The sequence below is a fragment of the Mustela nivalis genome (assembly GCF_964662115.1).
Source record: "Mustela nivalis genome assembly, chromosome: 10".
Taxonomy (NCBI): Eukaryota; Metazoa; Chordata; class Mammalia; order Carnivora; family Mustelidae; genus Mustela; species Mustela nivalis.
The window spans coordinates 53,717,994-53,739,859 of NC_139029.1; the positions used below are offsets into that span (position 1 = coordinate 53,717,994).

Sequence of the window (21,866 nt, forward strand, 5' to 3'; positions counted from 1 at the left end):
GTTGCCGGCCAGTCACCCCAGATAATGGCAAAAGCTAATCAACAGATAAGAGCTCTGGGGCTTAACCCGATGGTGGTTGGGAATGAACAGCCCGGAGCGGTACCCCTCGGAGATGGCTGTCGTAGCCCCTGAAAGGCAGACTTTGCAGATTCCCAAGGCTCCTTGAAACACAGTATGAAACCACTGCTCTGAGCCGTCAAAGATACTACAGCCAGACAAATCTTCTGAAAATCAGCTCTAGTCACACAGTGTTCCTCAAACACCATGCACAGTTGGTGGGGATGGAAACTATGGCTGTATTCACTTGGGCAGAACACTTCCACATTGCCATTCTCGTCCTGGATGAACACCAACAGAAATGTGTTCACTGAAAGACATGCATTAAGATGTTCAGGGTGACACTATTCATAACGGCCCGCAAACGGAAATTGCATGAATGACTGAAACAGGAGAACACTCACTTGATGGCGCACTCTACAGCAAACGCCAACAAACGGGCCTCAGATCCGTGCAGCAATATGGGTGAATCTCACACATATAATGCTGAGTGAAAGCCAGATTCACAAAAGAACAAAAAGGAGCACACACCCAGGAGTCCAGTAAGTACAAAGATGGGGGAGACTAATCTGTGTTGTTAGACATCAGGCTAGAAGTTACTTTTTTTTTTTTTAAAGATTTTTATTTTATTTATTTGACAGAGATCGCAAGTAGGCAGACAGGCAGGCCCCGAGAGAGGAGGAAGCAGGCTCCCTGCTGAGCAGAGAGCCCGATGCGGGACTCGATCCCGGGACCCTCAGATCATGACCTAATCCCAAGGCAGAGGCCTTAAACCACTGAGCCACCCAGGCTCCCCTAAGAAGTTATTTTTGAAGGGGACGGTAGCAAAAGGGGCAGGGGGGTCTTTCCCAACTGCTGGCTATGTGTGTGTATTTAGCCTGGGGGTGGGGGTGGTGGCAGAATTATACTTGTGATCTGGGTAAGTAGCTGCATGCTGTACTTCAATAAAAAGTTAAAACAAAACCATCGGCTGCGCCCCATTAACTTGAACCAAACACAACTTTCACTGTGGCTCAGAAACCCATTATAATATGGTTCTCACCCACCTTTCCGGTCTTTTCTCAACTCTTTTTCTTTTTTCCCCTCCATGAGATGCTGTGGGTATTTACATTTTCTGGGCAAAAGGTCCACAGCATTGATCAAAGGGGCCATGTGATCCAAAAGAGGAAAAGACAAATCATCGTCCTTGCGGAACCCGAATGATCTCTGAAACTGAACTCTGTGACTCGCTTTGTTATCTTTAGAAAGCCCCCCCCCCACCCTCCCTTGCGAGATTCCACCCCTATTTGCAGGTCATGTCAGGTTACCTCCACTGCCAAGTCTCTGATCACCCTCCACCCCAAAACTCCCCCCTCCCTCTCTCCCACAACTGTTTTTCAGGGTCCACTCTGATCCTTCGGTAAGCACCGAGCATGTACAAATAAACAAATCCTCAAGGAGCTTTCGATCCAGGAGAGGGAAAACAGATGTATCCACAAATAACTTCAAGCAGAAAGAAGCATCGGAAGAGAGGTTGGCTGAAGGGGAGTTCGGGGTACACGGTCATTCCCTGTGGCTGGGGGCAATCTGGGCAGGCGTTGTGGGGCTTTGCACCACTGGAGCTGAGAAGGGAGGGCATTAGGCAAAGGCTAGTGTTATGAAAGCTCTGGTGCTGTGTAGGCCAGATAAGGAGGTGCATCTAGAGCAGAGACATTTGAAGTCGTAAGAGATAGGGTCAAAAGACTGACTGCCAGGCCCTTAAGTCTGAATGTGGATGCTATAGGCAATGAAGAGCCACTGCAAAATTCTGAGCAGGGAACGATATAATCAAAAGTGTGCCTCCCTATTATATCAGATGGATAGAGATGGTCTGCTCCTCCTCTAGGGGTCTAATACACATCGTGCTGCTTCTGCGGCACAGAATAGCCTCTTGCTTTGCAATGTGGTTACCTGCATGCTTCGTTTTTGTGCCCCCACCACGGCCACCAGACTCAAGCTAATGCAAGACAAGACGGGTTTTAGTGCTAGCATACCGTTTACACACGGGAACACTCAATAAATATTTACTTAACAAATCAATGGGCAATGTCTACCTCAAATGGTTTTTGAACGAATGAGGAAAGAAAGTGGGGGGAAATGGGAAAGAAAACCACACAAACACGCCATAACACCAAGGAGCTGGACGGTTCAGGTGCTCCACTCAACCTTAGCATTCCAGCTCGACCCCTACACGTTCACTATTCTGAACGACTGACACCTGGAGGAAAACGCTACAATCACAAAGGAGAACGTTTAAAGTTACTTAAGGCCTGCGTGAACACCAACAGAAACGTGTTCACCGAAAGACATGCATTAAGATGTTCAGAGAGACACCATTCATAACAGCCCCCAAATGGAAATTGCCTGAATGACTGAACGTGTGTGTGGACCAGGGGGCCCTCAGCATGAAAGGGGCTATTCTTACATCAGAGTCTGGTTAGAGCTTAGCACTCAGACCGTGGAATGTGGGAATCTAGCCTCACCCTGGGCCCTGTGTCCTGACATCCGCGGCATGTGGGAAGGTGGGGAAAGAGAAGACGGTTTGACCTCTCAGGTCCCTGGGGTTCTTTATCAAGAGAGGATTTCTGGGACAGCAAATCCTCTGAATGCTGCAAAGAAAGGGGCTCCGCCTCCAAATCAAAAGAGAAAGAAAAATCACCCCCTGCACAGCAGGTCCCTGGGGTACAGTACTGCTCACAATAAAGGCCACCAGAAGACTTTTCTTTGCACATCACCACCTTTTACCTTTTGAAGCTCTTCCAATTTGTTATCCCATCTCCCAACCACTGTGTCATTAAATACTCTGTCCTGCCAGTGTATGAGAAAATGGAGGCCGAAGGAAATCTGAGGACTTACCCAAGGCCCCCGGGACTTGAGAACCCCAGGCGCTGGGGCTCCTGACTCTCAGAACGCCCCCCTTCCCCCACTCCATCCCAGGCTTTCTGATGGATCCTTTCCACCCTGGTGGGGCTCCAGGGTTTGGGGATGTGGCTTTCACAGGGAGCGAGGACTCAATAGGGGTGGCCCAGTGATAAGGTGCCCATGTCTGTGTGAGCTTGGGGTGCCTCCCTCCAGTTGGTCAAGGCATGGGTGAGGAAGGGGCTTTATCATGGCCCAAGGCAATTCGGGGGAAGTTGAACTCTGGAGAATCTGAGCAGCTTATGTGGCTTCCCCAGGGAAGGTATGAGGAAGGAAAAGCAAAACACAGCAGCACCATCTGCAACGGCCCAGGCTGGGAAGCCACGGACTGCGGAGGGTACCCTGCTCTGTAACTGGAACTGGCCCATTTTCTGGTCTGGTCTGGATTTCCTTCCTTTTTACTGCAACGCCTCCCAGCCAGTCAGGCGAGACCCACGGTTGGCCACCACTACTCAGTCTTGCCCTATTAATGGAACTAACCTGGGTATTTGCCTTTTATTACATTCTTCCCCTTTTCAATAACAAAAGGAGTATATTGAGACATTCAAACTATATGCATGACCATGGAATGAAAAGTTAAAACACCTTCCTTCTAAACTCACTTGGAAGAGGTACCCACTGTGCAGTCTTTCCTTCCCGGCACACCTTCTGCTGGCTTTCTCATACATCCTAGACATGTATCTGGTTTTTGAACAAATGGGACATTTACATACAGTTCTGTAAATTACCTTTTTTTTTTTTGACTCAACAATTAATATATTATGAGCAACCAGACTTGATCATACAGAGGATTGGTACATTTTTCTAATTTTCTCATTCTGAGACTTCTGAAATTGACTAAAAGAATACAAAGGGCAACATAAACACATAGGTTTCATTTTTAAAAAACTAGTCACTTCTTCAGTTGTTCTCCTTCCCAGTGGACTGCTCCCTAATCACCTTGAGAGTCATGGCAGGACCAACCTCAGAACATCCTGGGGAAGGGAAGACCCTGACCCCACTGAGTGATATCTGCCTGCTGCAGGACGTTCTGAGAAGTGGTTCGGGCACCACTGCCCAGAGGCTGAGTCTACAGAATTTCGAGACTCCTCACCCAGCATTCACTCCCCTCGGAGGGGCTCTTCTGGTTAGCTGTTGGGCACAGGAGGAGTGGCAAATTCAGTGAAAGTGCAATGCTTTGCAATTGTTTCCCCTTCTGGAGATCCAGGGGCCAAAAGTTTGCAGGGACAGCTGTCTTGTTTAAATAGGGAACCCGAGTTCCCTTCTCAGCAGCACATTCTCCCTGCAGAGTCTGCCCGGGGCCACCCAGAAGCATGTGGCTAAGCCAGATAGTGGTCCCCTGTCCCGGGAGGAGTGTGTGCCAAACCGGACTTAGAGGCTGAGACCCAAGCCCCGTTCTGAGCTGCTATCTGGACCAACCAGATAGGGGAGGGACAGAGAGAATCCGGGGCAGCTAGGGAGAACACCAAAGGGAAGAGTAGGTCTCTGCCCTCGAGTCAGGATCTGCAGACAGAAAGAGGGAGGTGGGAGGGCGTGCCTCTGTGATGTGTTTTCTGAACATGGTGAAACAGCATTTTGGTTGTGGTCAGACCCCACAGGTAGCACATGTTTTGATTCGTTCTGCTACATTTAGAACATCAAGTACTTCTCTCCGTGCACAACAGCCCTCTGGTCCTTCAGAGGCACCGACTGAGGGCTCACAATCACCCTGGGTGCAGAAGAGTACTATTACATTTTCCTGTTAGAGGGGAAAAGTGAGGCAGAAGAAGCTAAATAATTTACCTAGCTAGTAGCAGACATGGGATCTGAACGCTTACCCCTCAGGCTGCAAGCCTTCCTTTGCTAGTGTGATGTTTCTCAAAACGTGTTTATGACTTAACAGGCATATCTGGAAATAAGGCTCCAAGTCCCATATATTTTGAAAAACCCTCACTGGAACAAAGATAAGCAGGCTTCTTTCATGCAAGACTTCTAAAATGCATTTATGATTTGCAAGAGACATATGGTTTGCAGCATTTCCCCCAATTCTCTGAACACAGAAATGTTTTCCTAGGAACATCTCATGAGATCAGTGTGTTCTGCTGACCACACTTGGAATAAATGCTGGCAAAGGGAGTTGCTGGGAACAGAGCGTAAGGTCTGGCTCTCGCATTTAACTAACTTTCCGACTCTGGAAATGGCTTAATCTGAGCCTCGGTTTCCTCATTTGTAAAATGGGAATGATAGCAATTTGTGCCCTTCATGGAGCCGCTGGGAGGATTCAGTGCATAAGCAAAGTTCTTAAAATGGTGCCTGGCTTGAAGCAGTCAATCAATGGCAGCTATGAAAACTGATGATCAAGAATACTAATTTAAGAAGAACAAGGGAATTAGCAGAGAATCCCCAGAAACATCCTTCCAAATGATGTTCACCAACAACAGTTCCTCCTGTTAGAAACATGAAAAATGTCTGCACAAAGGAAAGTCCTGAAACACCATAGATTGCATTACCATTCCAGGGGAAGGGGAAACCAGGGAAAATATTTTCAAAAAGTCGTTCAGAGAAAAAGTTTCCTTGGCAAAGAGGGTTCTCTGATACTGTAACTGACGCAGACCAAGGACACCAGCCAATTCTCTGAGCATGAAAGCAAGCTGAGACGTCCTTCACAAGCAACAGAGTCAGGCGCTGGACCCACTGCCTCAGGGGAAAGGAGGGAGATGCACACTTTTTGGGGGGGGGGGATTGATTCTCCTAACTGAACTGAAAATGGCTTGGCACCCACAGGATGTCTTCCCGTTCCCGTCTCACGGAGTGACTCATGCATCTGCCATTTCGCTTGTAGCCACTGTGGGAGCACTCTGCAGCAGCTCTGCCTCCACAAAAGGCACCCCCCCCCCAATTCTGGTCATGCCTGCCAAACATGTGACAGTTCACAACACACCAAAATGTGCCCCCTCCCCAAACTCCACCAAGCTGCGGTGGGAGACTGTGGCACCCTGAAGCTAGAGTGGAAACCAAGGGCAGAGCCCAGGGCTCCCAGACGCAGGGCACCTGAAGCAATTTGCTCCGGGTGAGCCAGCTCTACACACTGGCCTTGCTTCCTGTTGTGCAACTATGTAAATGAACCTGTGCTGGGCCAGCTGCACTGCGTGCCAGGGATAGTGTGAGTAATGGAGCACCTCGGCAGCCTCTCGGGGACTTGTGCAAAGAGTTGGGATACCAACTCTGGGAGGGCGGGCACAGGGCACCTCTTCCTCTTACCAGGAAGCTGCCCATGAGTATGGACAGGCACTGTCCTGGAAAGCACAGCCTGGGGAAGACCATCAGGAGATAGAGTCTGAGCTGGAGGGTAAGTCCAACCCAGGGAACTGGACTCCAGGCTAAACTCAGATTAGTTTTTTGGGGATCCTTAGAGGCCTCAGTTTCCCTATATGTAAGACAAAGGGGAGCTGGTCTCTTTTCCCCGGGGCCTTTGTGCAGGCCCCAAATGTGTGTGCTACCTAATGCCCACAGCAACGCTGGAAAGGAAATGTCTCTCCCCATTTTGCAGATATGTAAACTGAGGCCTGGAGAAGTGAGCATGGCTGCAGTCCATACAGGTGATGGTGTTGTGCAGCTGGGATTTAGACAGAGAAATGTGGATATTCAGATGTGTCCCATCCTGAAATTCTACGTGGGCTTCTAAACTTTCTTAAAATGATATTTGCAACGCAAATCAGTTCTTAACTTTTGACATGAGAATCAGTTGGTACCTGACCTACAGCACATTAAAAATTTTACTTCCCGGAGTGCCTGGATGGCTCGGTTGGCTAGGCCTCTGACTTCAGCTCAGGTCAGGAAGGATGGAGCCTCGCATTGGGCTCCCTGCTCAGCAAGGAACCTGCTTCTCCCTCTGAGTAGGCTCTGCATACTTGTGCTCTCTCTCACATATGCACTTGAGCGCACTGGCTCTCTCTCTCTTTCAAATGAATAAAATCTTCAAAAAAAAAAAAAAATTCACTTTCCTTGACCCTTCTGGGACTATTCTTTCACTCTGCCAAATAGAATGTGTTTAGGCAACTGTGAGTGGATTTTGAAATGAGCAAAAGCAAACTCTAATTATAATTCTCATATTAAATCATTAACAAAATAAGTCATCGAAATAATTCCATGGCTAGACATGAATGATGTTCAAAGGCAATACCTCGGTTACTGGTCTGAAAAAAGTTGGTGCTGAGAGACGGAATAGACATGGGGTGGTGGAGAGAGAGCTTCTACCCAGCTTATGGTCCATGGAGGCCCAGTCGTTAATCAGCTACTTACTTTATTCAACTCACTTAATCCCACCCCTCTTCCCTTTCTTCATCAGTAAAACAGAGGGCTTGGAGTAGATCCCCATTTCCCACCTACTTCAGTAAAAAAGACTCCTTTTAATGGACAAATGCTGACTGAACTCTCTTCCCTCCGAAGACAGGTGTTCTTTGGCACCTGTTATGAGAACACAGAATGACAAAAAATTAACACAAGTGTTGTTCTCTTTTATTAATTACAACATCTTCCTACAGTTGGATAACAGTGCACTGATGTTCAAGATTTTATTGACTCACCTTCTTGTCAGTGCATGGCCCCATCGACATTCTGACCCTTGGTCAGAAATGGTCTACTCTCCTTACCATCCGCTGTCCACCGATTTTGAACTTTTGCATTAAGTGGTGTCAAACGTTCTTTTCAGTGGCCCACTTTGATGTTATCACATGCTAATTATTTCTTAAGAAACTACATACTAGGTTTCTATTTTTTGTTGGGAATAATAAAGCAAATTTTCAGTCAACGATTTCGTTTGGCACTAAACCACAGTCACTGTGCCACCGATGCATTTACTCACCAGACACGTACAGAATGCCTGCACTGGGTAGACAGAGGTGAGTGAAACAGAGACGGTCACTGTCCTCCCAGAGCTTCGGTCTACGGCAAGGCCTTCTCACAGTCCCGAGCACCCCCACCTCTGCATCTCCAGCTTTGACCTCTCCCAGGGGGCTGTGGCTTCTAACATCCGCCTACCAGCTCAACGTCTCCATCTGGATATCCACTGGACATGCATCTCACACTCAACACCGGAAAGGTTACCTCCGGTTTCTTCCCCTTCCGCTTACCAAAACCCTTCCTCCCTTGGCATTCCCCAATCCCTGAAATGGCAACATCATTTATCCAATGCTCAGGCCCCAAGTACTTGGAGTCATGCCGGTCTCCTTTCATGACCAGCAGTTAATCTGGGGAGAAAGTGCTGCTCGCACCAGCTACAAGAACACATCCTGACCCCAGCAGCTTGCTGTTACTTCTATGCTTCTATGCTTCCAGCATGTTCCAGGCCACACTCCCCTCTCCCTTTCCTATTCCTCTCTTTCTGCCCTACAACTTACTTTACAATCAGCAGCTAAATTTAATTGAATCCCATCACACTGTTCTTTTTGCTCAAAATCTTTTGGTGGTTTCCCTTAATTCCTAGAATAATTCCAGGGTCTCAGCATGGTTTAGGAGACCCTAGATCCGGCTCCTGGACACTACTCCAGGCTTCTTTCCCACTCTCCCCCTAATTCTTGTGGTCATAAACGTGCCAGGCCTGCTCCCACCTCAGGGCCTTACCGTATGCTGTTCCCTTGCTTGGGATGCCCTTCCCTTACATATCTGGGTTATGTAAACAAACATCTCTGTTTGTTTTTTTCCCTTTCAGTTTCTGCTCACATCCTTTTTCTCAGCATGGCAATTCCTTGATTGTCCTGCTTGAAACAGTCATCATCCTACCCCACCTGTCACTTTCTTTCTCCTTACTGTGCTTCCGTTTTCTTCTGAACACGGATTACTGCCTCATACTACATTGTATGTTTTTTCCCTACCTCTGTTCCTAGAATCCGAGCTCTGTGAGAGTTTTTTTTTCCAACCTCAGCAGGTTCACCCCTCCTTAGGCAACCTGGTCGTTTCCCACTCCCGGGAGGTTACCATGTTGATGCCAAACTTAGCGCAGACCCCCAGCTGGCCTAGCATCCCATAGCCCAGAACCTATGAGCTCACAGAATCCTCCTGTTCAGCCTCCTGAGGAGCTGGGACCACAGGCACGCACCATTGCACCTGACAAGGTCTGTCTTTTTCAATGCTGTTTGTCCAGCTCCTGGAACACTGCCTCGTATGCATGTGTTGAGTGACTGAGTGACAGAATTCTACAAATACCATTTATTGAGTGTGTCTTATGTGCCAACTTCTGTTCTTACTTTCTAACCTATACGACGACCTGACAAGGTGTATAATATTATACAAGCATTTTGCAAATAAGGAAACATACTCAGAAGGTGTATGGGAGTTGCCCGTGGTCTCACAGCCACTAACTGGAAGAGGCAGGGTTTGAACCTGGGTTTAAGTTGCAAATATGAGATAAGAAGGCCGAGGAAATGGCAGAGTGTCTGGGTGGCTCAGTGACTCTGCTGCGTGGGCCCGCGGTTAGCAGGATGCTGACACTTCGGTGAGAAGGAGATCACAGAAATTATTCTAGCAGCCACTACAGAAGTAGTCCCAAGTCCTACCTGGATGTGGTGGTGGTGGTGGTGGTGTCAGGGAGCTCTGCTGAGCTGCCCCGTGGCTCAGCCAGTCCTCACCACCCTCGGGCTTTCACACAAGTCCCGTCTCCCACCAGTTCCTGCTCACATCGGCCTCTTCCTCCCTTATTCATTAGAGGGTCCGGCTTTGCTCAATTCCAAAGCCTGGTCTCTGACCATGTGTGGCTCTCCTCAGGGCTGGCTGACAGATCTGAGGCAGGTGGAAGGTGCCCAAGAGTGATGGGCAAGGTGCCCCGAAGGTAGAAAGCCAGCTACTTCTTGCTCTGTGCTTGGGCTAAGGCAGCACAAGCATGAGACACTATGGGCAAGTTTAGGCCTCTGCTGGTCGGGTTCTGAAACCCCATCAGTGCCCTCAGAGGGGACCCTCTCCATGAATCACCTGTGCTCGTCAAACTCAAAGAGAAGAACCAGTGGGCTTGCTCCTCCTTGCATAGGACAGCCCTCCCTGGGACCAGGGGCTTCAGGGAGGATGCCACGGGAGACAAGGGGAGGCTGCCCGGGGAGCACATGGGCCAAACAAAGGGAAGTGAGTAGTAACGAGATGGCTCAGTTGAGTTGTGGTGAGGTCCGAAGGCCACCTTGAGGTCTAGCAGATATCTGTCTGGACAATGCTCAGTGACCATCAGCTGATTCTTCTCCCTTTCAGACTCCAGGCAGAGCTCCTGCTTTCCAGGAACACATTCTCTAAGAGGAGAACTCCAGGGACCATAGTTTCTGTTAATACTCAGACCATGATTAGAATTCAGGGCCTAGCTCTTCCTGGTCTGAAATCCCCTCCTTTAGGTGACATCTTGATGGTCCATCCCCTCCCACTGTGTTTGGATTTTTGCCAATTTAAGTCTTGGAAGATCATCTTAATTCCAGGCTCTACTGGAGAACTGAGTGAGTCTCTACAACCTCCTACCCACTGACCACCAATGTATAACAGAGTCGCCACACAAGGACCAGCAGGGTCTTTACGCAACCTAAGTTTATCAGACACCTACTGTTGCCAGGATCCGTCAGAGGAACCAGGGATGGAGCACTGAGGGAAGGCTGGCATTACACAGGTGACAAGAAGTATTGTAGATGTTGTATGGGGGTGAGCTCTGTGCTGGGAAATAACAGAGCAAAGGGGCTCCAAGTGGTCCCAGGCATCAACGATGGACTTCCAGAAGCGGTGTTTAAAATCTATGCCTTGGGGACGCCTGGGTGGCTCAGTTGGTTGGGCAGCTGCCTTCGGCTCAGGTCGTGATCCCAGCGTCCTGGGATCGAGTACCACGTCAGGCTCCTTGCTCAGCAGGGAGCCTGCTTCTCCCTCTGCCTCTGCCTGTCTCTCTGTCTGCCTATGCTCGCTCATTCTCTTTCCCTCTGTCCCTGACAAATAAATAAATAAAATCTTAAGGAAAAAAAAAATTCTATGCCTTGGGGTGCCGGGTGGCTCAGTCAGCTAAGCGTCTCCTTCGGCTCAGGTCATGATCCCAGGGTCCCGAGGTTGAGCCCTACATAAGCTCCCTGCTTAGCGGGGAGTCTGCTCCTCCTTCTCCCTTTGGCTCCCCCCGCCCCCCCGCTTGTGCTCTGTCTCCTGCTTTCTCTCAAATAAATAAATAAAATCTTAAAATAAAAAACTATACCTTCAAAGGAGGAGTCTGCTTCAGAGTTGTCTACTTGGAAAGTTAGAGATTTACTCCTAATGATCCCCCTGTTGCTAAGAATATCCAGCAGATGAGTTTCAATGGGAGGGAAGTGTTATATTTCCACGCTTGTACACTACAGCAAACCAGAGCTGGGCACGAAGCAGACACAGTGAGTTCAGACAGTCCAAGTTCAAACGGCCTGCTTAATTGAAGCCTAATGTGGCCATGAACGCCACTGTGAAGCTGGAACTGCTGTGGGTAGTAGTTATACTCTTCCAAAGTTACTTTTCAATCCTTTTCCAAAATGCATTAAAAAAAAAAAAAAGAGTCCCTATCTTTTGAACCAATAATTCTAACCTAGGGAATTTATCCTAAGGAAATAATCCAAAGTATAAGGCATGTGCATAGAGATATTTACTACAGTACTATCTGCTGAAAAATGAAGAAAAAAAATAAAAATTCACAAAACATACAAGTGGATAACTGATGGTATGTCAGCAAAAGGCAACATCCTACATCACTGAAGGTGTAATTTTGAAGACCATATTGCTATATAAAAATATTTAGGACAGTACATTAAGGAAAACATTTGTACCTCCACTACTCACAAGGTGTATAGAGATTATATATGCAGATGGACAAAGAGTGATTTGAACATAGAAAGATGAAACTGATTTGCCTAGATAGGACTATGAATGCACTTTGGCTTTTGTTGTTTGAATAATAAAACCAATGGAGAATATAACAAATAAATATAATCAAGATCCCATATTTCTTCCTCACTCAGCTAGAGCAGAGGCAAATTATTCCCTGAAGGCCAAATCCAGTCTGTTGTCAATTTTTTCAAGTAAAGTTTTACTGGCACATGGACATGTCCACTTGATAATGTATTATTCATGGCTGCTTTCACCCTACAGTGGCCGAACTGAATCCCTGTGGAAGATGCTGCATGGTCCACAGAGCCTGAAAGAGTTACTATCTGGCCCTTTACAGAACAAGTTTGCCAATCTCTGATCTAGGGTAATGAAATGTTAAGGCTTCATTCAGAAGTGCACTACATGTATAACCCACCAGGTACTCCACGAATATGGACGGATAAACAGGGTATCACCAGTTTCGTACTTTCGTCCAGTAGATCTTAGAACAAAAAAGAATTAAAATGAACTACCTCCTCCAAGTGTTGCTCTCCATTGACTGTTCCCACTTCAGCTCAGATATTAAGGTTATGCATTAATCATATAGCTTATCTAATTTGGACCTCAGTTCATTTTTATAAAATACACACAGAAAGAAGACAGAAAATGACTTCTTAAAGATTATGAGTGCTGAGAACTAAAAAACATTTCTGATGGTTTAAATGGTTTTTTTTGTTTGCTTGTTAAAGCTCTTCAGGGCTTTGGGGAGAATAAACAAGTCAGAATTCCTGGCTATTCCAAATGACTGCACACCTGGACTTCAAGGCCGCTTCTTTTATAAGGTCATTGCCATGTGCACCCAACGTGGACTTTTTTTTTTTTTTTAAAGATTTTATTTATTTATTTGACAGAGAGAAATCACAAGTAGGCAGAGAGGCAGGCAGAGAGAGAGAGAGGAGGAAGCAGGCTCCCTGCTGAGCAGAGAGCCTGATGTGGGGCTCGATCCCAGGATCCCGGGATCATGACCTGAGCCGAAGGCAGCGGCTTAACCACTGAGCCACCCAGGCGCCCCCAACGTGGACTTTTTGTCCAAGCTGCTCCTACCGCTCTACAAAAATGCATTGAAATGGAAGAAAGTTCGCTGTATTCTAGCCTAAGTCCCTACACCATGTTACCTGTACTGATAACTGCCTGGCATCTGTTTCTTTTGTTTGCAAATAGGGGAAAAAGGTGAGTCCAAGCTTCATGGCTAACAGCTGGTTCTCAGATTTTGGAAGAGCTGGATCACCCCCCCCCCAACAGGAATTTAGCACCAAAGTTACAAATTGCTCTTTGATTCTAGCATTCTTAGAGTTTATAACAATTAAACTAGCTGCTTGACATTAGAGCAAGTTATTGAAAAAACTACTGTATTATGTAAGGACAAACTCTAAAATCAAGGCAGCAAACTCTAGGTCAAAACTCACCAACTGGCAGCTGGAGGGCTGGACTGGCCTGCAGACCTGTTGTATTTTGCCTGCAGGGAATAAGTTAAACACATACGCAGAGTGCCAACATTTAGAAATGGAGAGTTTTCATATAAAAACCCAGGTATCTGGCACGTTTACAGAGAACACATTCCCATATGGTTGCTGAGCTGGGGCAGATGGGTCTCGCTCCCTGTCCTTGCCCGAGTCCTCCCACATCTGAGTTTTTGACCACGGGGTAATAAAAGATCTTCTGAAAAGTTGTTCTAATGTGTCAAGCAGGTGGTGGGACCAATGACAGGCTACGGAATCAAAAACTTCCAAGTCCTGAGATAATTTCAGTTCTTCCTCCTTCTCCTCTCAGAGGCGGCATGAATTTCAGTTCTTCCTCCTTCTCCTCTCAGAAGCTCGCCAGACACAGATTCTCCAGCACCACTCCAGAAATCACTTGAAAAGAGGCCTTCACGAAAAGACTCCTTCACAGCAACATGCATTAGTATCAAGAAACATTTTATCCTTTTGACTCCAGTCTCTGTTTACTACCCCTGACTATTCCCCAACTGCCCAATCTTTATTATTATAAGTATGTGCTGGGCTTCTTCCAGAGGTTAGCCACTATACTACAGACTCACAAGGAATCTAGGAATTCCGTGATCCTGAGGATTTGATTAAGTTCAGCTGAGAAGAGAGCACTCCTAATGGCTCTAACTCTGTGCCACGCATTGTGCTTGGAGCTTTCATCCTCAGGTCACTCCAGGAGATAATGAGGATGATTATCTCAAAAGAGGAGTACATTTTAGAGCCTTAAATGACAGAGTCCAACTAAGCTGAAGAAAAAGAAGAAAAACAGTGAAGAACAGTATGTGCAAAGTGACGTCGCCCCCTCCCAAAGAGAAATATTTTTGGTTATAAATAAAGTCACTATTCTGCAGTGAAAAAATGCTAGCAAATTACCATGTGATTGGTCTCGATGTCAAAGAGTGCTATATTCCACTCTTTGGAACATTCAGTGATTTTTGGTGGTCACAGACATACATTCTTTAATAATAATAGCTAATGTTTATTTTAATGTTTGTTAGAAAAACATAATTACACCCTAGACCAATGGTTTTCTGGATGATATTGTTTACAAAGAGGCTACTGTAAAAAATCCAGTCAAGAAGTGGGCAGAAGACATGAACAGACACTTCTTCAAAGAAGACATGCAAATGACCAACAGACACATGAGAAAATGCTCAACATCACTCAGCATCAGGGAAATACAAATCAAAACCACAATGAGATGCCACCTCATGCCAGTCATAATGGCTAAAATGAACAAGTCAGGAAATGACAGATGTTGACAAGGATGAGGAGAATGGAGAACCCTCTTAAGCTGCTGGTGGGAATGCAAACTGGAACAGCCACTCTGGAAAATAGTATTATGGAAGCTCCTCAAAAAGTTAAAAATAGAGCTACCCGATGACCCAGCAATTGCACTACTTAAGTATTTAACCAAACGAAACAAACACAGTGATTCAAAGGGACACCTGCTCCCCAATGTTTACAGCAGCAATGTTCACAATAACCAAACTATGGAAAGAGCCCAGATGTTCATCAACAGATGAATGGATAAAGAAGATGTGGACTATTACTTAGCGATCTCAAAGAATGAAATCTTGCCATTTGCAACAACGTGGATAGAACCAGAAGGTATTATGCTAAGCAAAATAAGTCAGAGAAAGACAAATACAGTATGATTTCACTTGTATGTGGAATTTAAGAAACAAAACAGATGAAGAAGGAGAAATAAAGAGGAAGAGAAGGAAAAATAAAATTAGATGAAAACAGAGAGAGAGGCAAATCTTAAGAGACTCTTAGCTATAAGGAACAAACTGAGGGTTGCTGGAGGGGAGGTGGGTGGGAGTATGGGGTAACCGAGTTAGGTGATGGGCGTTAAGTAGGGCACTTGGCGTAATGAGCACTGGGTGTACACGCAACTCATGAATCGCCAAATTCTACCCCCCTGAAATTAATCATACAGTGTATGTTAACTAAATCGAATTTAAATTAAAAAAAATTTTTTTAAAAAGAGGCTAACCTAAAAGCTGAGTTAACTTGAAATAGATTTAAGGAAAAACAGTAAACATATGATATTAGATGCCACACAGGTATGCAAAATACTTGTGTTTTATTCATTAGAAGAGTAAAGGCACAAGCTGTCTACTTGTTAATCAGAAGAACAAAGGTCTCTGATCCTGAAGGGCAGAATTCAGAATAAGGCTAAATTTACTAAGGATAGCATCTCTGGCTGGTCTAACTGAAGTCACTTTCCAGGGTCTGAAGGAAGGAAGGAGGAGGGGAAGCTGGGCAAACACAAAATGCCCTCTAGTATTTCAGAAATCTGAATCTTGGATTCTCACCATTAACATTTAGTATGTGTTGTACCTCGTACCTGAAGCAGAAGCAAGGTTCTTTTTACCACAGCCAGCCGGTTAGGCCAACATTATCAAAACACGGTTACATAAAGCAAAATGCAACACATTTCTGTTAGCAAATAATGAAAACGGCACCTAATCCCATGACACCAAGATTTGGGTCCAGCAGTTGAGAGGTTTTTGTCTTTGCTGCCTGCACAGCCTAAGGCCATAGCCAGAGCGTGAGCCCTCCATCCGGTTGGCTGGGTTAGGGAGGGAGGACAACAGGCCAGAATGCCCCTGGACAGAAGCACCTTGGCAAGGTGAGGCCCCAGGGAAAGAAGACAGCTGAGGTTTATTCCTATCTACCTATATTTGAATTTGCTTCTTGACCCTGTCACCAAAACAAAACCCAAAAGCCAAAAATACGAACAAAATGAAAAAAAACAAACAACCCCCCCAAATGTTTAAAAATTTAAATGTTTAAAAATTTAAAACTCCAGAAAACTCAAAGAGCAATTAATAAAGGTGGCTGTGATGTTTCTAGCAGCAGGAGCGACTTTAGGAGGCAGACCAGTCATCTAGCTTTCTTTGAAAGTACTGCTCCCTGGGAGGCTGGGGAACATCAGTTGGATGCTACATTACTTTCTGGAAATGTATTGAGATGGAGAGGATGATATTTTCCTATAAGTAGAGTACTGAAAATGGCTCATACTGTAATAACGTAACACGCCACTTTAGGTGTGTTAGTGTGTGAAAGAGAAGGGAGGAAGTCCCCAGAGGTCATTGCTTGAATGATGAAACCACTACTAAGGATACACTCAGTGGTACTGACTGGGTTCTTACTATGTATCAGGCACTGTGCTAAATGCTGTGCAACAACTAATTTATTTAACCTTTACACTAATGCTATGAGGGCACCTACTATGATCCTCATTTGATGTAGGGAGAAACTAAGGCACAAAGAAATTAAGTAATTTGGAGCTAGCAAGCATCACAGTGCTGGGATCTGACCTTAAGACAGATGAGCTCCAAACCTTTGCTCTTGAATGCAGATCCCTCAGATGCATTCTGAGCACGATGGTTCTAGGTTAAGCAGCGGGGGTTTTGAGCTGCCAAATGTTGCATGTGGGTCTACAGCCCAAGCCAAAGTTCTTGGGGTGTCCAGGGAAAGGCAACAGCTACCTGGGCAGTTTCTTCTTCCCTAGCCCTCATGTCGTACTCAGGCACCTTTTTAACTAACTGATTTTCAGATATGTAAAGCACATTCACGAAAAAGGATGCCAATTTGTAATCTGCAGAGAGCCTGCATATCATAGTGCAGCTTTCCAGAAATGGATGGAGACAAGGCTCAGGTCCAAAAGCAAGAATGTGTAAGCACTACTACTACGGAGCGGCCACAAGGACTCGGCTGTTTTTGTGAAGGGCTATGTAAATACAATCTCCTTTCATCATCACTACAATCCAATGAACTATGCTTTAGTCCCATTTTACAGATGGGAAGAATGATGTCCAGAGAGGTTCGATCATTTGTGCCAAATCCCACTCCTACTAAGAGGCAGATCTGGGATTTGAACCTAGGCTTCTCTAGTCCCACCCAAATCTTCTGTCCCTCCTTCCCCTTTAGCCACCCAGAGCCTTGGCTAAGTTCACAGACCTGAGCCAGCTGTCAGGCCTTGACCAGCTTTGCCACTTCCGAGGTGTGTGACTGAGGGCAAGTCACTTAATAATCTCTGTGCCTCTTTCTTTATCTCCAAGATGCAGGTAACAACTGTACCCATCTCTCAGTCTGCACTGAGGAGTGAACGAGGTAGTATCTGTAAGGTGTTTAGAACAGTGCTTGGCACATAGTGACTATTCCACAAACGCTGTGAAACAAAGTACAAGTCTCTCTTATGTTGGCATCTACACACAGCTGGTGAGCCAAGCCAGGGGTAATGGACATGTCATCAGTGGAAGAGGTACCTAAATCTGATCTCTTAGTGGCCAAGGAGCCAGCCCTTCACGGACACTGGCTGTGGGACCCAGCAGGCTTTTGATCTGAACTGTTGAACTGAAAGGATCCATTTGGAAGGGTTCTAGGCTTTAGTCCCAGATCTGACAGGAGTCGCTGTGCAATTTGGAAAAGGCACTGTATTCTTCTGGGCCCCATTTCCTCCTGTGTTAAAACTACTAGGCCTCCCGTGACAGGGAAAGAAAGAGGGCAGAAACTGCTCCCAGGGCTCTGGGTTCTGGTTCTCCCACAGAGGAATTTTGTGACTTTGGACAAATGGTTTCATGTCCTTGAATTTTTATTTTCTCTCATCAAAGATGAAGAAAATGGTACCTGTCCCCCTTATCTCACGGGGTTAGGGAAAAATAAGAAAGCAAACTTGAGAGCCCCTCTGTGAGAAGTGTTCTACGAGACCATCTCCTATTTCTGGGTAACAGGTGGACTCTTTTTTTTTTTTTTTTAAAGATTTTATTTATTTATTTGACAGAGAGAAATTACAAGTACACTGAGAGGCAGGCAGAGAGAGAGAGAGAAGGAAGCAGGCTCCCTGCTGAGCAGAGAGCCCGATGTGGGACTCGATCCCAGGACCCTGAGATCATGACCTGAGCCGAAGGCAGCGGCTTAACCCACTGAGCCACCCAGGTGCCCTAACAGGTGGACTCTTAATAAATAAATGTTGGTGGAAATGATTTGATCACTTACTATGGTCTGGAATAAGCCCCTTATTCCTTTCTCTCTGTCTCCTTAAAAGCTAAGGTCTCTGAAGGCAGGGGATCTTCATCTATATCCCCCCCAAAATAAGCACTTAACTATTTATTGATTGAACCTGTGGAACGTAACAACACATGAATTAGTGAACAAATGACTTTGAAGTAGCATGAAAAGCAAAAAACCAAAAATGAAAAAAAAAAAAAAAAAAAAAAAGCTAAAACTGACCTAAAATTTTAATTAAAGCCCAGAGTACAGAGAGACAGAAGGGAAGATGTGCAAGTATAAAGCTCTTCTGTATCACCTGACTCCTCTGAATTCTTTCCTTTGGGGAATTGGTTTGGTCCAGGAATGGAAGAGTTCAGATGCTATAAAGTGGTTAAATTAACATACGCAGCAGGTACACTGACTTTCTAAAGCTGAATACCAGCTGGGATAATTAAAGGCCAGAGCCTTCTCCTTCTTTAAAAATTGACTCCCCTATAAACTACCTGCTGACAAAGGCATAATTAAGTTGACTCCTGTAAGAATACATAAGGAAACTTTTCTCCTCCATTTTTAATTTAAAAAAAAAAAAAAAAAAAGTTTCCATTTCCCCCCCAAGCTCAATGAGCACTCAAATGCTCAATAACTAAAAGGAAAGTTACAAAACACTTTTTGTTTTCTTTCTTTCTTCTTCTTCTTCTTCTTTTTTTAAAATTAAATCTGCAACATCCTTTCTTCCCAGGAACCAATTTGTCAGAGGTCTGGAAGTGGCTTGTGCTGGGGAAGGCGTCCGGAGGGAGGCAGCTGCCCAAAAGAGGAGGTGGTCACACTAGCTCTTCACTGGGGGATGGAAAAATGCCCAGGAGCCTCCTCCATGACTGTCCGTCTGTGTGGCCTAAAATAAAATCTGCAATTTTTTTTTTTTTTACACTGTTCTAAAAATAGGGGTTTGGCTTAAATCCACCAGTTGGTGTTTTGATTTTTAAATTATGTGCCAAAAAAAAAAAAAAAATCATGCTTAACCTAATGAGTACTGGTAAGTAATTCAGAGAGATTACAATTTTGATCTCTAGGTTCTAAAACATTCATTCTTTTAGAATCTGAGCAAAAGTGAGTAGAGATAAAAGGAAGGTTGGTGATAATGATGTGAAAGCTTAAACTCCAATTTGAAAGCAAAAGGCCAGCAGACATCCCTAAAGTAAGTAATATTTTAGAAGTTTTCTTGGAGGGGAGGTAGGTGATGGAGGGAGCTATAATTCAGTAGTTCACACAAAATAAATGGAAGAGACTGGTGAGTTTTGACTTATATCCTTCCTGATGTCATTTCTGGAACCAACATTCATGTACACAAAACTAGAAATAATTCCTAATAGGGATCTTTAAAAGCAAAAAGAGTTTTCTGAGTGTTGGGTGATCCAAGGCTTGGTTTTTGGGATAAGACTTTTTTTTTTTTTAAATTTTTTTTATTTGACAGAGAGAGAGGCAGTGAGAGATGGAATACAAGCTGGAGAGTGGGAGAGAGAGAAGCAGGCTTCCTGCTGAGGAGGCAGCCCGATGTGGGGTTCTATCCTGGAACCCCGGCATCATGACCTGAGCCAAAAGCAGAGGCTCAACGACTAAGTCACCCAGGCGCCCCTTTGGGATAAGGCTTTTTAAAGCTCCCTCATTAGATGCCAATCATAATGTATTTTAAGAAAGATGTGCTATTATTACATCTTAATTAATGAAGATTAATTTCAACATAAATGAAATGGGGCTAATCTTAAAATAAGGCTTTCAATAGACAGGAGTGAGGTGAGTGAGGACTGCTGTAAAAAGCAAGTATGAACGCTGTCTGCTTCTGGAAAGACTGAAGTACCTTCAACAATTGATTTTGCTTGTGAATTTTGGCAACACAGTTTTCAGCTAATCTCCGGAGTCCAAAGATTTGGAATTTCGGTGTGTGTGGGTAGCATCATGTGTGACCCATGAAAGTCACCATCTCTTCTCCCCCTCGCCCCGGAACAAACACCCACAAACCGACAGGGATGCTCTGAAGGTTAAACTGGCTAGCTCAATTGTCCAGGAATGTACGCTATGCAAACAATGTCGGCTCCCCGTGCCAAGGCAGAGATACCAGGGGACTTGAGGCTGCTGGCCAGGAGGAGAAGGATGGGGAGGCATAGTTCTATTCATCAGGGCAGAATGGGAACCCACAGAGAGCGGCTGCAATGTTTCACTCTTCTAATCTGCAAAAGACAAATAGTTACAGAACTTGCTATATTAAAACCAGAGACTGTTAGTCTGAGGAGGGCAGGGGAAGGCCAGCAGGAATGAAGAGCCTTCCTTTTAGGGAAAAAAAGGCAGGGTGGGAGGGGCTGGGGGAATGGGGAGAGATCTGCAAAGTGGACTACAATTTACTTATTTAAAGGATTCTTCTGTTTCCAAAATGGTTCTTTGGAAGAGGGGAAGTCCTGGGTATTTAGGAGTTTGGTTAAAGATCAATGAAGAAATCCCTGGCTTTTTCAGACACTCCTGGCAGAGAAAGAAACGGGTGCCCAGGAGGCAGGCTGCCAATCAAAGATCAGTCGCCTGATAGGAAAGTCAGAGCAGCCTCGCAAGGGTACCTTAGGCTTCTGGGAAGATGCGGTTTACTTTGCAAAAATCTCCTTTATGCACTTTTTTTCTTCTTTGGAGAAATACAAGGGATGTGGGATCTTCAACGGAGGCAGCAAGAAGGGGGCAGGAAGCAGAATGGGGTAGGGGTGGGGGGCATCTCTCCCTGGGGTGTCGGGTGTTTCGCTTGCACTCTCTTAGGGTTCCTGAAATAATTAACATGCACTGCCATTCTTGTTTTTCTAGTGGTGATTTCATCCAGTCCTTGTAGAAACTCAGCATTAAATGTCAGAGTTTTGTCTTCTGGAAGGCAAAACTCCCCTCCAAACAAGAGAGTTCTGCATACCTCTGAGAGCACGTGGGATCCGAAACGTTTGCAGAGTGCTAATCATTAACACACTGCGTTTGAAGGCAGGACAGCCTCTTTCTCTGCTGACTATCTTGTTTCCTTCCATTGGGTCCTGCCCTGTCCTAGTTTACTTTCTGTTTCTCCCACTCGTTTCCATGCATCCGTCTGTAACACAGGCACGCGAAGTCCTGAAGAGCCTCTCCCTCTCTGCTGGCTAGCTCAACACTTTGCTCACTAAACCCTTTTTCAAAATAGATTCCTCTCTGACTTATTTTTCCAATGCCTCTCCCTCTTCTCACCCTCCACCCCCACCCCCACGCCTGGGAGTGTGTGCGTGCGTGCGCGCGCGCGTATGTGTGTGTGTGTGCATGCACACGGGGGGGGGGGCTCTTCTCCTTCCCAAGTAACACAGGATAAGGAAGGAGAAGTAAGATCTGTAAGAAAATGTAAATAAAAATGCCTCTGAGAGAAGAAGAGCTGGTAATTAAAGCGTGGAGGCAGCCTGACCTGGGTCTGCCTCCTGACTTTGTCTTTGCCTAGCAGTGAGGCTTTGGACAGGTCAC

The 21,866-nt window shown here is 45.6% G+C and overlaps 1 protein-coding gene across 6 annotated transcripts in view; it reads right to left on the reverse strand.

Moving 5' to 3' along the window:
* Nucleotides 1–21,866, reverse strand: part of GNG12 (G protein subunit gamma 12) — a 127,856-nt gene that overhangs the window by 21,585 nt on the left and 84,405 nt on the right. For 3 of the 6 annotated variants that reach the window (XM_082688079.1, XM_082688076.1, XM_082688075.1), the window contains exon 3: nucleotides 7,363–7,440. The exons of 2 other annotated variants lie outside the window; for them this stretch is intronic. Coding sequence is in view for 2 of the 4 variants with exons in the window: in XM_082688076.1 (XP_082544202.1) it covers nucleotides 7,363–7,440 (78 nt within the window). In the remaining 2 variants the exon portion in view is untranslated. Of the gene's footprint in view, nucleotides 1–7,358; nucleotides 7,441–21,866 lie in introns of all 6 variants that reach the window. One more of the 6 variants, XM_082688080.1, reaches the window with a different exon arrangement.